Raw genomic sequence first — 17,348 nt, 5'->3', positions numbered from 1 at the left:
TAATAATGGTGAAAGATTCTGACCGGATGAAGGAAAAGAAAACATCACAGCTTGATGTTGGGAATACAGATCTGCTCAGAAAGGAGCACTCCACAAAGAAAAGGCAGAAAACCCAAGGAGTTTGGGGAACAGAAGGAGCACAGCAGCTGGGCAGGCCCATTTGAAACTGGAAAGCATGAATTTATGGCCATTGAAGATTATGGTGGAGGTTGTCCCTGATGTATTGGCAAGCAAAAAGCAAGCTTAAAACCTTTTACATACTTGATGGAGAGGAGGCAGGGGAGGTGGTGACTTTAGACAGGATGGTCAGGAAAGCCTTCTGGGAGAAGGCGAGTCTGGAGCTGAAATAGAGATGACAGGAAAGAAATAGCCATACAAAGACCTTTGAAGTGAGAGCATTTCAGATGGAAAGGAAAACAGAAAAAAAAAGTTTCTTACATTTAAACCTGGAACCATTTCTGCTGTTTCTTTCTGTATTGCTTGGTATAACTGTGCGTGCAGGAGACAGTGTTTATTAGATTGCCTGGGGACTGGCAAAAGCTTTGGGACACTGCGGATTGTGATGACAGTGCTTGTTAACATAGGAATGGTTTCCCTCTGCTCGTTGTGTTTGACCAACTTTCTTTTCCATAACCAGAAACACAGCTTGAGTGCGTTCCTATCCATCTTTGTCAGTTTTCATGTCAATACAGTATGAATAAAAGATTTTACATTGTCTTCTGGAGTTATCATAAGATGCTTTTAGAACATATGTAAGTCAAATGCTTAGCCTGGAAGTATTTTTACATTCTAAAATGGTATTTATGATGGTGACTGAATAAAATTGCTTACTATGTTGGAAGAGAGCATAAAAATAACACATTGAGAAATCAATTTTAAAACTTTAATCTTGTTTCATTCTTTATAGGGCTTACTCCCCTAGAAGCAAGATGGCTGAAGTCAATACTCACGTGAACGTCAAGGAAAAGGTAGGATAAAGCTCCACATTGGCTCACAAACTCCAAACTGGGTGATGTAGTCTCTAGCTGGTAAAAACTCAGTTGTCATGGAAGAAGGGAACAGTGGTTTGGGGAGACACATAGTAAGTCTGCCACACTAATGAGCTGTTTAGCAGAAGGAATCACACATGGTGTGTTCTGAATGCATATTAAATGCATTACATAGATTTTCTCATTTCCTGTTGACCGTAATCCCATGAAGTTATTTCCATTTTATAGAGGTGGAAATTGAGGAACAGGAGTGTGATTCATCGGAGGTCACGTATCTAGTGAACAGCAGAGTGGGCTGTGCACTCGGGCAGTGCACTCCACCATTCCAGCGAGCACCTGCTGGGTTGCAGCTGAGAGCTAGGGCATTATGTTACCTCTTCAGAGATGGCCCGGTGGAGAAATCCAGCCGATGTCTCGCGTGTCTCCTGGTAGTCACACTGGGTAGCCTTGAGAGTTTCTGTCGCTCCCCCTCTTCGTGGAGGAATGACACAGGACCCTGCGCTGTTCTTTTGTCTGCTCGGCCCTTCCCGGGTTTGCTGCTGGTTCTTCCCAGGTTGGCTACCGACCCTTCCACCTCTGTGGAAGGGCGGTTCCCCCTAGCCACTTTCCCCACTTTCACGGGGGAGCGGCACACCGCCGGCCGGCTCTCTCGGGGGCTGCTCAGATGTTCCTCAGGTGTTCCTTCAGATAGAGGTTCCCCTTAGATGTTCCTGGTGCATGTTGTCTCTCTCCTCCTTTATAGTCCTCTTCCACCAATCCCAACTCTGCTACCCACACGCCGAGTACCGAGTACGCTGCTCTCCTCCAATCAGGAGCAGGTCCTACAGTTTATTGGTTGAACTGGAGGCAGCTGTGTAGAAGCTGTTTCCCTTCTCAGCGCCATATTGTGGGAAAGCAGATGCATAGAATAAGTCTTAATTCCAGTAACTTAGTCTAGTCCGAGTTGCTCCCCACAAGTTTCCTTTAACACAGAGAGTTCCTGACTGTGAAGCTCTCCCTTCCCCCCACCATTTCTTGGAAACTGATTCTACTTCAGAGCCCTTCCTTAGAAGGGCTACTTCTGGGCCAGCATCCCTCTCTCACCGCATGTGTTACCTTGTACTGTTGGCTCTCAGCAGTCGCAAATCAGAGAGCATGGAGAGAAGTCTGCCCAATCCACTCTCTGGAACTGTAGGAAGGTACAGAGGCCCTAGAAGTGGTTGGCTCATGGTTGTCCAAGTGGAACATGAACCCAGGCCAGCCAGCTCAGGCCACCCCCCACCCCAGGCTCCAGTGACCCAGCTGGGCAGCCGGCTGAGGGTGGGGGTTTGCCTTTCGTCCCTAACCGAGTGAAGAATGAGACAAGTAACGTTTGCGGAGTGCTTCATTATTTTCTTTCGCATAGCAAAGATGACCTGTTGTAGATGCCAGGGAAATGGTGCAAAACGCATAGATGGGGTTCCTGCCACCACCACCACCGAGCTCACACTCAGGGCAGGGAAGCAGAGAATAAACGCAAGACAAATAAACGCACAGAGTCATTTCAGACAATTTCCTCATTACCATCTAAATGAAATGTAGATCTCTTTCTTCATGAACGTGGGCAAAGGAAAAAACATCCATAGTAGCTGCAGCCATACCCGTGACTGCACAACTGGAGTCGCAGCGCTCTTCACACCACATGCATTGGTCACAGGTCTCCAGAAGTGATGCTGCGTCATCGCTGCTTCTCACTTACCGTAGGGACAGAACCGGCCACCGCGTGCCTTCCCGCCGGAGAAGCATGGACACAGGGGCTTCAGAGCGCTTGTGGCCAACTCGCATTATTTTTTAACAATACCATCTCATAAGCTGGGGTTTCCAGTCCTCTTTTAATGCATTTCCGTATGAGTCGTTTTCCTTGTAACCACGTGCGCCTTATCTCATGAATTGTAGCACACTGTTCAGAGGCTTCCCCGAGCTGCCAAAGGGGTCCTAGTACTGAGAGGTATACACTGTGTCGGCCTCTATTCCAAAGGCAAAAGTGAGCATGCAGGAGTGTGATGTGATCTGACGTGTTTTCAGAAGATCTCCTGGCTTCATCAGTGACTGGGCTGCATGTTTTATAAATCTGCATTATTAAATAACTTTCCTGTTTCATGAGGACCCTGAGGCCTGAGGTCAGACTTGGTCGCAGTCAGATTCTCAGGGAACGTGGGGAAGCAAAGATTCAAACTCAGCCGTGTCTGGTTCTACAGCCTGTGCCCTGTCCACACGTTCCTGCTTCTCAGGGTTTCCACCAGCATGCCCTCAGGGCCCAGAAGAACAAGCCGTTACTCCAAGTCTCTGGGCACACGGTCAAAGGTTTCCACAAGCATGCAATTTCTTTGGCATCTGATGTGTTATCTTAAACATTGATGCAAAAATATTTTGATCTATTGTATCCTATGATATAAACTGTATTGCTTATTGACCATTGAGTAGCCAACAGCAGAAGGCTTGGTTCTGCGTTCATGGGGACTCACAGTCAAATACTCAAGCGAGAAGTGTTTCCCGGTTTGGGAAGATTGGCCTTTTTCCAAATGTCTGCTGATGGGGGAATTGAACAGCTCCTGAAGTTGGGCTCTGGGAAGGAGAGGCATTTTCAAGAATCAGGCTCACAGTAATTGATCCCTGTGTAAAGCATGCCTGCTGGGCAGACCAGTGCTGCAGGCTCAGCAGTCAGCAATAGACTTTCTTATTTAAAACAGAGGTGGCATCGAGCCATGAGGGGAAATGGACATGCAGACCACAAAGGGTCAGCGTGACGTCGCCACACATTGTTTTAGGCTCCACATTCGTCCCGCTTGTCCTGAGTACTGTCAGATACCCATGTGAAGAGTAGCAGGAAATGGTGTTTTCCCATTGCACTTCAGAGACTTATCAAAATGTTGGCAGTATTTTGAAAGAGGGTGCTGTTAGGTTGTAAATATTATCAATCTGCATGACAATGAAAGTAGAGCTCCTCTAACTCAGTTAGCAAATTCCGTCTTCCCGTGTTGAAAGGTTAATACGATTCTCAACTCAACAACATAAATCATAGTGAACAACTGAAAATTCTGAGCATTTATAATTTTACATTGATTTATTTTCGTGCACTTACTTCCTTTAGATATTAGCTCTTATGGCCTTTTTATGATTAGTTTGTTTCTCAATCTGTCACACAGAGCGATGACATTTCAGTTCTGAAAATTAAGAATAATAACAACTGTTATATCTTAAATTACAAGCTTCTCAACATCAGAGAACAGATCCGTGTAGTATTTTTGATACAACATCTAGTCAGGCACTGGGGGAATTGAATAATGAAAGTCTGACAATGAAATGAACTCATCGGTTATCTTTAGAGGATCCACAGTTGGATTAATTGAATGGGAGTAGGTGCTTTGGAGAGGAAACACTTCTGTCCTCATGCAGTGTTTAATCCAAAGGGGGAGCTAATAACTTAAGGTTTAATATTAAAGATAACTGGATGTTATAATTGACACTGTCTATGACTGCTTTATTTCAAAATATCTTTGTTGTTGGATGATAACTATAAGGACTTACACTGGAAATGTGGTGGACGTTGCAGGTGAAGTTCCTCGGCATGGCACACGTGTGCTGCTCTCTGGCAGTTCTCGGTGCCTTCTCACTGGTGTTTCCTGCCATCTCTCCATACGCCGCCCTCAGTCCAGCCACCTTGACCTTGAATGTGGCTGTCTCTGTGCTTGCAAGAAGGCCCGTTTCCTCTGCCTGAGACATCTTCCTCGGGGACCTGACTCTCACTTACCTTCCTTCTAGGAACCCTTTTCACTCCTCCCCCTTTCCTGTCTCCCTACCCCACCTAAGGATTTACCTTCCTCTGTGCTGTCTGGAGCTTCAGTGGGATTCTCTGCCCACTCCACTGTTACTCCATGCTGTGCAGTTGTTAGCTGTCGCTCTGTCTCTCTGAGTGAGACTGTGTGTTCCTTCGGGACCGGGATGGATCTTACTGTTCTTGGGTTTGGAACGTAGCTGACCCCTCCTAGTTAGATAAACGAACCAACAGTGAATGAATGAACGTGCCCGCTTGAATAATTAAGTTCTTTAGAGACTCCATTTCCCATTCACTGTATTTTGCAAAATCTTAAGGCTTCTTAAAAAATGGAATGTAGGTTAATGGAAATGTCATCCCATTTTAGTACTCACTTTGCTATTAAAGCATCTTTTAAATTGTGGCTCAAAAGAGAAACCTTGCGCTGGTTCTGCAGGAAGGTAGTATCTTTAGGAGACTATGCTGGGGAGTCACAGGTAAATTTCACAATAACAGATGATGTTCTTGGTTTGTAACCAGTCACATCCTGCTGCACCAAAATAAATAAATAAATGGAAGAAAAATCCCCAAATTTCATTTTGTCAAGGAGAGACACCAGAACAGGATCTTTATGCTAATTAGAGATCTTGTATTTAGAGACTAACTTTTGACAACTCTTTTCTAAATAATGTATTTTTAAGAAATTCAACATTAGAATCTCATTGATGAGTTAATTCTATGAAATTATTAGATTATTTCTTGAGTGAAACATCGAGTACCAAGCTAAATTGATTTACAAATTTTTAAATGTAACTTTCAACTGAATAAGTAAGTCTTAATAGAACAGATATAGAAAGACAATTTTTCATCAGATTTTTTTCATACATTATTATAAATCAGTTTAAAAAGAATATAATTCAATAAAATTTGGCAATGGAAACTAAAGGGAATCTTTATTTGTAAAATGGTGCTAGCATTGGCTCAGTGTCCAGTTACAGACTAATAAATAATCCCAATGACAAATTTCCCCTGGGGAAATGATCTCCAGTCAGGTGATAGAAAGAGTATAGCGTTTGGAAATAGAAGGCAGAGTATTAGGTCCCCAGTTGCCAGCTGAACAGCCTTGAAGCAAGTCACTTAACTTTTCTGGGTCTCAGTTTCCTAATCTGTAAATTGGACGTGATAATGAAACCTACTTCCGAAAGTCACCAAAAAGTGGGGAACTACATTATGGCTCCCAACAATGTAAACCATAAAGGATCTGGGTGAATTCATCTGTTTGGTGTTTTTTTTTTTTGTTTGTTTGTTTTTGTTTTTTTTTTATTTCAAAAGTGGCAAAGAGATTCTAGTGAACATTTTTGTTTGGAACTTGAAATACAAATAACCATACAACCAAGATGAGAAGAAAAAAATGAAAAGCCCAAATGAACCAAAGAACATAAAAGCGGACTTGACTTTCTCAAACTTTTATAGCTATTGCTGAGCTCCACAAAAAATAATTGAGAGTAGATGAGATGATGATATGGAAATGGGAAAAAGCTCTGTGTGTAGTCTTGTTGCTGAGTCGCGCCACTTACCGCGAATAGCTTTCAGGGCTGTGCAAGTGATAGAGGTAAATTGGGTTATAAACAATAATCATATAAAGTCATTAAAAGGAAGGAGGAGGAAGAGAGAAGAAGACTGTCTTGTCCACATGGGTACAGAGAGGCGACATTGTCGACATGTCTGCAGACGACTGACATGGAAAGAGTGTGTGTCTCTGTGTCCTATAGGGCACACCAAGGGGGCTTTATTACTTCATAATACATACACTCTCGTTTATTGTTGGTTTCCTGTAACTATCTTGGGCTAGGTTCACCAAAAGTATTGGCATTGGATTCAGGTCTCTATGTGAGGTGGTATGTGGTCAGCAAGACCCAGACATTTGATTAGAGAGACTTCAGCAGGATCAGAGAGAGTGTGGAAGAAACCCCTCATCATGCATCTTTAAAAGATTAACTCCATTTAATAAAGAACTCATTTCATGGGATTTGGGACAAGTTTTAATGATATGCAACAGCTTCAAAAGGCCAAACCACGCAAGCTTTGGTGAAGTTTTTAATTTTACAATTGTACAGGAATGTTTTAAGTTCATTTACTGCAACCCGAGGATTCAAATAGCAAGAACACAAACCACACAGCTTTCAGATTTCGCCACAGACAAGTTCTTGTCATCATTTTCTCATAGGAAAGGGTCATTAAGTTTCCCTTTCAAAGAAAGGAGAAACATTGACAATAGTTATTGCCTAATGCTTATGGACAGAATAGCTGTTATTGTTGCTTGGCAACTAGAAGAGATTTGACAAGGAGTCTAAAGGAACTGAATGAATAAATGGAAATGTCAGCATCAGTTTCAGGGGATAAGAAGAAATTTACTATTGCAGGATTAGCATCGTGTTGCTTTTTCCAAGCTGCATGATTGGAATTCACAGAGCTTCTGTTCTGCTTCCCCTCCCCTCACCCTCCTTCTAGCCTTTCACTGTGGCCCCTTTTGCACTGGGACTGAGAGGCGTGGAGAAGATAGATGGTTAATGCTAAAGAATGTAAGAGCATGTCAAAAAGGAAATCTTTCGGCGGCAGGAAAAAATAACCCCTGGTGGCAATCCCTTGGAATTTATAGGTCCTTCGCCAACATTCTAGTTATTTCTCACAATGATCCTTCGTATTAAATTATCCAATTTTTGCAGATAAAAAAATGACAAAGCTGCAATGATACTTTCTTCTTTGTTGACCTTGCACACTGAAAATCTGGTTCAGAGAGATGATAGATTCAGCACTTTAAAAATATACTGATTATGTTACTATTAAAACCACTCTTTCTGTCTAAGTCATTTCTCGACTGTGTGACTAGAAGCTCCTTATAAGCAGAAATTTTATTTGTGTACTTAATGTGTCCTGTATGGTGGTATCATCCTAAAATATTTCTGATTAACCAATACTTAGTTAAATAAGTTAACCAAGATTCTGACATAATAATTCTCAAGCTGTAGGTTAAGGGAGAAGGTATCAGGACATGTCTCCTTGGGTTCAGACAAGTACTAACATGTCACTAGTGAAAAGATAAGGATAATTCGAATATATATATATATATATATATATGCACACGCACATTTGTATTTGTGTTGGAATCCTCCAAGAAGCAGATGCCAGGTTGAGCTGTGATCAGAAAGGGTGCAGTAGGGCACTTTTAAAGATAAAGGGAAAGAAGCACGAGAGCTTCAGGCTTTCCTGCAGGTCTGCCATCTTTGAAAGGAGAGAAAAAAGGAAAATCAAGTAGGAGTCTCAGACTTGCAGTGCAGTGCTCAGAAAGTTTTGGCAGGCTGATTGGAAGTGTCCAGGCCAACTTTGCCCACATCTGTACCCCAGCACCTCCATTGCTGACCAGGAGCATCCTGGGGGATCCGGCTGAGGCACAAATGCACCTCAGTACCCAGAGGGGTGCATATGGGCTGTCAGTCAGCTGTCCGTCAGCGGCTTCCCCCAGCGGGTTCCATAGCCCCTGTGACACTCAAGAGGGTAACAGAATCATAGATTTAGAAAGGAAATTGAAATGGCTATTTCGGAATTCAGTCAAAGGAGAAAATCATGACATGTCTTATGTTCCATGAAAAGAACAAATGAAAGTTGGAGAACCACTGTTCTTCAAGTAACCAGCAAAGTGAAATGCAAGCGCCAGGATTTCCCTTCCCTTAGGAAGCGCAGCCACACTGTCATTGGGAAGGCGTCCTCTCAACTTCTAGGGTAAGCAATGACTTAGTGATCGTATTTTCTGTTAAAGGTATCCTCTGCTCCTAAGCACGTCTACATTAACAAAGGGACATTCTTCTGAAGAGCTGCGTGTCCTTTGGTACGTTTTGCCAACTTTCTAGCTTTCGGTTGTTGTCAGCTACCAGATGAGATAATACATGTGGCTGATCTCCTCTAACACGGACCAGTGCATGGTCTTTCCCACCTCATAGGAAGAGTGAAAGACCAAGAAGGACACTGTGCCACCATCAGAGAACATGGTGTTAGCGGTAGTCCCAGGCAGAGTAGCTGCCTCTGTTGGATGTAGTACATAACCTCTGTGCTTCAGTTGCTGATAAAACGAAAGACTTTAATTAAATCATCTCTGCGGCATGGTGTTGCTGATGCCCTGCTGGTTTGGGACCTCCGGAACTCTACTTCTCAATCTTTGAAAATAATTGTCCATAAAATTACATGACTTAATGTTTTCCATTCTTTTTTATTGTGATAACAATTTTTTAAGTGCACAATGCAGTATTGTTAACTAGAGGCACCATCCTTCTGGAACCTGCTCCTCTGGTATAAATGAAACGCTATACCCATCACATAGCAACTTTCTACTTTCCTCTTCTGAGGCTCAGGAAGCCCCATTCTACTCTCTGGTTTTACAAGTTTGATTATCTTAGGTACTGTATGTAAGTGAATCCTGCAGTATTTATCCTGTGACAGGCCTCCTTCACTTAGCATAGCCCTCAAAGTTCATCCATGCTGTCAACGTTGTTGCCTGTTGCAGGATTTTCTGTTTTCCTAAAGCTGAATAGTATTCCATCGCTTGTATATACCTGTTCTTTATCCATTCATCTCTCAGCATATGATTGTTAGTGGGTTTTGTTTTCATTTTTATTGTCCTAAGTTGTAATTTTCGTTGTCCAAACACAACTTTCAATGCTGTTTTTTGTTTATTTCCTTTTCCTCTAAAGGTAGTAAAAGGGAAAAGCAAACAAACATATAAAATCAGTAGGAAAACAAGATTTGGTCATTCAGATGGTTACTTTGAAATTTAAACCAGTGTGCCTTTTTAAATTGATCAAACCCATTAACATACAAAATGGCATGTGGATGAACAAATAAATTCCCTTCAAAGAGGAAATGTGTTTCTAGTTTCCCTGGTATTTAGATGGTCTACTTTCTTTGCACCACTGTGAAGAAATATCCAAGCTTAATATAATTTAAAGAATAGCTTAAATTCCTCATTTTGATATTGACTAAAGGATAATTAATTTTTTTACTCTGGTGTTGCTTAAAGGGTAATAGTTACACCTTTATGGTACTCCTTATGTGAAAATTTCCATGAATGAGCAAAAGTTACAAAAAAAAAACAACAACAGGAAAAGTAGATGTCGTAATTTCTATCTCCTCCCCCAAGTTGAGGCCTTATATTCCAAAGAAAACAAGGAAAGATTTGACTGAATATTTTAAGCTAGAGGTAGAAGATAAATTTAAACTGTCTTACTTTTCCATCTTGATTAAAATACAAAGAAAGCCTTATGAAATAACATTGCTTTTTTCATTCACAGTAATCAATCCATATATGGAATTCATCAGAGATAGTAGCCAGACAGAATATTTACCTAAGTCCGAAGACTGTGTGGGTGTAAGCATCTGCCTGAAAACAGGATTCCAGTGGATTCTGGGCCTCAAAGACCTAAGTGGGTAGTTGTGGAAAAATATGAGGAATCATGAAACACAGTTATAGAAAATGTGCAAGTATACACAGAATACATGATAGCTACCTGGGTGAAATGAAATGCATATTAAGCTAACTCCTTGTCTCAATGTAGATTGGAGGAACTGCTACCAATAGCAACCATTTTGTAATTATATATAGATGATATTTACAAATGATAGTTACATATATTATATGATATAAATGATAGGCTAAAGATCAGCATTCTGATGTGAACAGCTGAGCATGAACTAAATTAAAAGATTTAAGATATACTTAATTTTAATTTTACTATTTCTTTAGATAGGAAGACAGTCCATTTGAGTTCCTCTTATTCTACAAGTCATCAGGCTTACTTTTAGTAATTAAAGATATTGTATCTGACATAAATGTCAATTTTCATTGAAAATTAGAGTAGCTGTTGAATTACTTTGATTTTTTTCACATATTCAGCAAGTTGGAAAAGTATACATACAGAAGTAAATGAAAGAAATCTGGGTTTTTGCTCTTAATTATGTTTAACCCTTTCAGGAGGTTGTTTTCTCCAACAATAACAACAATGGTATCTCCCCTATTAAAAGGTGGAACCTAAGCTGACCTACTCCCCTTAAAACTGGGTTGGCTTCGGAGCTAGTCAAGGACCGTCGAGGGCTTCTGCTGCTCCCTCACTAGTTGGGCTACTTGAAGTACCGTGTGAACAGTGTGACTGTTTCTAATGCCACCGGATGTGAGGAAGCCCAGACAACCTATCAAAGGAGACCACCTGTAGAAGTCTTGAGACCCCGTGAAGGTAGAGAGAGAGGGACCCAGGCAGACCCAGGCTGCACCAGCGCTTGTCTTCCTGCAGGAGTGTCTCTAAGACAACCCACGCAGCCAGACTTTACCAGGCTTCACCGATGCACAGAGACAGTGAACAATAATAGATTGACTTTGTTCCAAGCTGCAACGTTTTGGCTGCTTGTTAAACAACACGGTAGCTGGAATGCCCTCTGAAGGAGAAGAAATAGTCCGTTTTGCTGCACTGAAAGGCAGACTGTTCTGAACTAGAACTGGCATTTTTGGAATTGGGCATTCTGAAGTGATGAAGCGATGAGGGTAAGTAGGCAGTACACTCGGGTAGATTAGCTGCAGGTGAGCACCTCAAAAGAGGTCCGTCTGACACCACCTTCTCTGCTGTTCCTCACTTGCTATCCCTTCGCCACCTGTGTTTCCACTCAGTCATGGTTGTCAGTTCTGGACAGACCTTCGAATCAATGGGAAAACTGCACACACAAACACACAAGAGAGAATACCAAGTCCCAGACTGGATTGTCCGGGATGGGGCCCCGGTGCAGGTGTGTTTTAAAAACTTCCTGGATTTTCCAGCTTGCAGCCAGAGTTTAAGCTCACGGTTGGCTGCCAACAGTGTCCCAGGTCTGTGTCCCTGGCTCAGCTCCTCCCTGGAACTCCAGGTTCGTGGATTCACCTGCTTTCTAGGTATCTGCGTATGGCTGTTGCACAGGCCCCTCAAAAAGTAAAGCTAGTTTCCCCCAAAGCAGAGTACTCTGTCTCCACCAGGACTCCCTTCTCAGGAAGTGAGCCCGCCAGCCACGCGGTGCTCATGCCGGCAACCAGGGCGTCACCACATACCTTTGTCTTCCTCATTCCTTGTATCTGGTTAGACACAAGTCAGTTACTTCCTCCCAGGTAATTCTCCACACTGCTGCATGTTGGTCCCTCCCTGCCTGGCACCTGTATGATCTCCAGTCACCCACAAAGTAGGCAGAATAACCTTAAATACTCAGTCATACTCCTCCCCTGAGTAAACTCTCCCATGCCTTGCTTTTAGAATAAGGCTCAAAAAAAAAAGGGAATAATGCTCAAAATATTAAGATGGCTGGCGGCAGGGCTTTGCCCAGTACATTTTTCTCCAAGTTTACCTGCAGTTCTCTTCTTTTTGACATTTGATGCTTCTGACGTCCAGGGCCTCCATTCTTCTGAGCACTCCTCAGTGCTGTGGGTTCATAAGTGCTGGATGGGACTACTCTGCCTCTTCTCCCCTTCCCCTCTCCTGACTTAGCACTCCTCAGCCTTTGTTCTCAGTTTAAACTAATGTCAGGGCTCAGAGGGGCTTCCCTCCCTCGGCCACATGCCAAAGCGTCTTTACTCTCTGGTCACATGTACCAAGCATCTGCTTCCTTAGGCTGTAACTCAGGCGTGTAGTGTGCCTGTCACTGAATGCAGTCCAGCTCAGGAGTCTGTGCATCGTGGCTGGCTGAATGAATAAACACGTGAATGTGAATTAAAAGATCCATATCAACGCTGAGGGAAGTTCTCTTGATAATGGTCTGGCCCCTGCAGTCAGCTCTGGCCTACACAAAATTCAAGTCAATAAATCTTCTAAGATACAGAAGATGTCAACTAATTTTAAAAGTGACACAAAGCTGGAAGGAATGGCTAATGCATTTGCTGCTTGTGTTTGCAAAATGTAAGGTTCCAGAAGATAACATCTGTCTGGAGTGATGAGTCAGAACTCACATATTGAAATTTAATACTGATGAATGTAAAATCATACCCTTATGTCCTGGTCCTGGCACAAGTACAGGGTAGGGGACACTTGGCATGGAAACTCTCAGGAGACTTAATGGCAAGTGAGCCCAGTTTGAGCCAGTCCTTGGCATGGCTCCTAAGACTGCCAGTGCCATCTGAGATTCCTTTAATGGACAGACGGGGGCCCCATCAAGGCAGGTGCAGGCCCCACGGTTCTCTGCTCTGATCCAGCCTCCTCTGGAACAATGTGCTTCATTCACAGAACCGCATTTTAACAGGATGCATGCAGAAGAGCTTGGCCAGATGGTGAAAGCTTGGGAATCATCACAGCTTATGAAAAATTGCTGAAGAGCATATGTTTACTCCATAAAGATGGAATTCTGGGGAACACTTTAGTTCTTTGGAAAAAGGGAAGGTTTGGTCTGCAGGAAAGGACTACACATACAGACGAAAAGGCAGTACCGGAACCAAGGACAGCAATATCTGGCATCTCCTCCCTGGCCTTAGCCTCTCTCCCTGGTCTTCTGATCCAGCCTCACCCTTACAACAGATGCCTTCCTTAGCTCCCTTTCCCTGTGCCCTAGGACCTACCACTGGGTTTCTTATAGCTTGTGTCCTTGGGTCCTGCCTTCCGCTGCTGTGGCTGCTGGCCTATTAAGAACTGCGGGGAAAGCCAGGCCACCTGGCTCCGTGACAGATCTGTGCTGTCTGGCACAGGGGACCTCAGGCCTGCTCAGCATTCTTCCAGCCCTGCAGGGCATTCCCTATCTCATGCCGCTGAGGGCAGCTCTACACCTTCCTCTGCCATTTGAGCACCAAGGCAGACCCTGAAGCTCTGATCCAGCAGAGTGGGGTCCATGAATTATCCTCTTCACATTCAGTCTCAAATGCTCATGGTATCTTCCCTCTCCTCTTGTCTCTGTTCTTCCTGCCCCAGGATTCTGAGACAGAGAGAACGGACTCTGCCCTCCCTCCCAAGCTTGCTTTTCCACATGGATCTTGGTAGCCTTTTCTCTCAGTTCCTCCGGACCTTCTTTCATTATTGATCTCTTTCCTGTCTCCCAATTCTTCCTCATTGCTGTCTGCTTCATCCATCAGTGAGCTTGCTCAGGCACTGGGGGAGACAGAGTTCGCAGTGATTGTTTTAAGAGGGATTGGAGGGGCTGCCATTGTGGCATAGCCAGTAAAACCACTGCCTACAACACTGGCATCCCATATGGGTGCCAGTTCGAGTCCCAGCTGCTCCACCTTTGAACCAGCTCTCCGCTAATGGCCTCGGAAAGCAACAGAAAATGGCCCAAGTGCTTAGACTCCTGCACCCACATGGGAGACCCATATGAAACTCCTGGCTCCTGCTGGGCATTGTGGCCCCTCAGGACTGAACCAGCTGATGGAAGATCTCTCTCTCTCTCTCTCTCTCTCTCTCTCTCTCTCTGCGTGTGTGTGTGTGTTTCTCCCTCTCTCTCTGTAACTCTGACTTTCAAATAAATAAAATAAATATATTTTAAAAAGATGGATCAGAGGCCGGCGCCGCGGCTCACTAGGCTAATCCTCCGCCTAGCGGCGCCGGCACACCGGGTTCTAGTCCCGGTCAGGGCGCCGGATTCTGTCCCGGTTGCCCCTCTTCCAGGCCAGCCCTCTGCTGTGGCCAGGGAGTACAGTGGAGGATGGCCCAGGTGCTTGGGCCCTGCACCCCATGGGAGACCAGGAAAAGCACCTGGCTCCTGGCTCCTGCCATCGGATCAGCGCGGTGCGCCGGCCGCAGCACGCCGGCCGCGGCGGCCATTGGAGGGTGAACCAACGGCAAAGGAAGACCTTTCTCTCTGTCTCTCTCTCTCACTGTCCACTCTGCCTGTCAAAAAAAAAAAAAAAAGATGGATCAGAAAGAGGAGAAACTGAGCCAGAGAATCCAATTAGGCTTTTTTCAGAGTCTAGATGAAAGACGAAGGAGAATTTAATGAAGAATGGCGAACAGGTGAGGTTCAGAGAGCTTCTTATCGGAATGGCTCGCACTCGTTGTTATTTTTATGACTTGCCCTTCTTTTCCTTACTGTTTTGTCAGCTGCTTGGGGCAAGGATTGAGTCAGCTTCCTCTCACTTTCCCTCTCAAAATCTTGTTTGAACGAGTGAGCAACTAGAATGTCACCAAACCACCAGGACGAGACTCCAGCTGGAAGCTGTGTTTTTCGTTTTTCTTTTTTTTCTAAGAGGATGGTTGGTGGGATAAGGAAAGGTATGTGCATATTAGGAGGATGAACAGAGTAGACTTTTGTTCCCCAAAATGGGCTCCATTGTCACTGTGTGCTGTCCAGCTTCCTGCGGGTTCACTTCCCATTGCTGCTGGAATAACTCACCAGGAGCTTAGCGACTTAAAACAACATGAATTTATTATCCGACAGTTCTGGAGGTCAGGAGTCCGAATCCGTCTCCCTGGGCTGCAGCCACAGTGTCCGCAGAGCTGCATTCCAGGAGGCTTTAGGGGCCATTCGTTTTCTTGCCTTCTCAGCTTCTAAAAGCTGTCTGCATTCCTTGGCTCCTGGCCCCTTTCCGTCTTCAAACCAAGCAACTACTGGAGGCTCTCCTCTGCCTGCTTCCATTTATGAGATCCCTGTGATTGTATTAGGCCCACTGAGATAATCCAGGCTGATGTACCCATATCAAAGCCAGCTGATGAACCACCCTAATTCCGTGTACGAACTCAATCCTCCAGGTAACCTAGCATAGTCCTAGGTCCTGGGGGATTAGGGCATGGACATACTGGGGGTGGGAGTGGGGATTATTCTGCCTCCCACCTCCTAGAACAAGCAGCATCTACATCACCCCAAAGCCTGTCAGAATTGCACACTCTCAGGATTTTACCCCAAACCTCTAAGTCAGAATCTGCGTTCTAGTCAGATCCCCAGGTGATTTTTAGTGCATTTTACAGTTTAAGAAGCCACAACTTGACTATCTGTAAGATCCTCTCCACTTTAAACTTCCCATAATCCTATGAAAACTGCATTTTCCCCATCTTCAAAATTTTCATTATTCCTTCTAATCCTGTTTCCTGCCAAAAAAAAAAAAGTTAATTTTGATTTGTGCCCCTGGTGTTAATTCCCAAAAAGTCAGCCAAGTAGAACATGACAACACCTCGTGCATATTTTTTTTGCTGGCAGGAAGTAGAAGTTAGAAAAGGCAATTAAATTATGGAATTATCCATGATGCAGAAGTACTGGTCTGCAAAGAGTGTTTTCTTCCCCCGAGAAGATTCATAGGAGAACTGCCTTCATTAGTGTGTAGATAATATTAGTGGCCCAGCAAGTGAAGCAAAACATACCCAGATGAGCTGTTTTTAAGGCATCTCAGAGTGGCTCAGCATTTGAGAAATGTGACCGAAGCTGATTATAAAATTCCTTTCAAAGTTGCTGGAATGGCAAGCCCATAAACAACCCTGGTTCTCATTGGTATGTAAAGGAGGTTGGTGGCTGTTTGATTGCTGTCCTTATTCTGGGCAATAGGATTAAACTCACCTGAAGACTGCAGGCTCCTCAAGGATAGAACCAGCCATACGCTGTGCCTTGAACCTAGGAGGCACTCCATATATTCTGGGCTTGAATCCATTAAGCTTTTCAGTATTGTGCAATACTTTATGCTGAATTACAGAGATGCACTGAAAACCAAATGGATTAAAAATCCGGAGTATTTTAAGGGTCATTTTAGTAGATTCCCTGTTTCCTTTTATTCATTCAGTTGTTCATTCCTCCATTCAACATGTATTAGTGATTCATCTACTGAATGCCACCCATTGTCCTAGACCCTGTGGATATAAGGTATGCTCCTTACCACTCAGGAGCTTACATCCCAGTAGGGCAAATATTCACATTAAGTAAATAATTATGGCACCACGACTGCTGGAAGAGATGTGTGAGCAGATTCATGGGCCTGTCTTCTCCAACCTGCCATGCACATTCTACCTGTATTTTAAAATCTCCCATTTTTTCCCCTTTCCTATTTGAGTCATTTGGCTGTGTTAGTCTTATGTGCAGCCCTAGCTCCTAATGCTGCTACTTGCTATACCTTAGCAAACCCTCTTGAACTGGTGCAGGTGAAGAAGTTATTTTAAAGGCCCAGCAAGATCTCATGGGATTTCCAGAAGCTAAAGAAGCAGGAAGTGAAGTAGCTCCAACACCAGCTCCTCTCCAACCCCATCACTGCAGCTTATCTCCCTTTGTGGTGAATAGTTCAGACTCCCAACGCGGAGAATCTGATTGGTCCACTTGGTCTTTTCAAGCCAGGCCACTTCCTGCCTGGCCATTGTAATTCATTGTCAGTACACACTGATTTCTTCCTTGAAGCACTCACTTAGCTTAAGCTGTAATTACAGGCGGTCCCCAACTTCTGATGCATCAACTTAATGACGTTGGACTTTATTATGATGTGAAAGCTTACCCATATAAACATTCTGTTTTCCATTCTCAGTGCAGTATTCAATAAGTAACATGAAATACTCAACGCTTCATTATAAAATAGTCTTTGTATTAGATGATTTTGTTCAATGATAGACTAAATGTCCTGAGCATGTTTAAGG

General features: G+C 43.8%; 1 protein-coding gene across 18 annotated transcripts in view; it reads left to right on the top strand.

Moving 5' to 3' along the window:
* The window catches only part of SPATS2L (spermatogenesis associated serine rich 2 like), a 174,172-nt gene that overhangs the window by 85,910 nt on the left and 70,914 nt on the right, over window positions 1–17,348 (top strand). For all 18 annotated transcript variants that reach the window (XM_070070428.1, XM_008258940.4, XM_070070427.1 and 15 more), the window contains one exon: window positions 908–968. In XM_070070428.1, coding sequence (XP_069926529.1) covers window positions 930–968 — 39 coding nt within the window. In that variant the 5' untranslated portion in view covers window positions 908–929. The remainder of the gene's footprint in view (window positions 1–907; window positions 969–17,348) is intronic.

Source organism: Oryctolagus cuniculus, chromosome 3, assembly GCF_964237555.1.
Source record: "Oryctolagus cuniculus chromosome 3, mOryCun1.1, whole genome shotgun sequence".
Lineage (NCBI taxonomy): Eukaryota > Metazoa > Chordata > Mammalia > Lagomorpha > Leporidae > Oryctolagus > Oryctolagus cuniculus.
The sequence above is the reverse complement of the archived record's forward strand: the minus strand, read 5'-3'. Positions and strand labels throughout refer to the sequence as shown.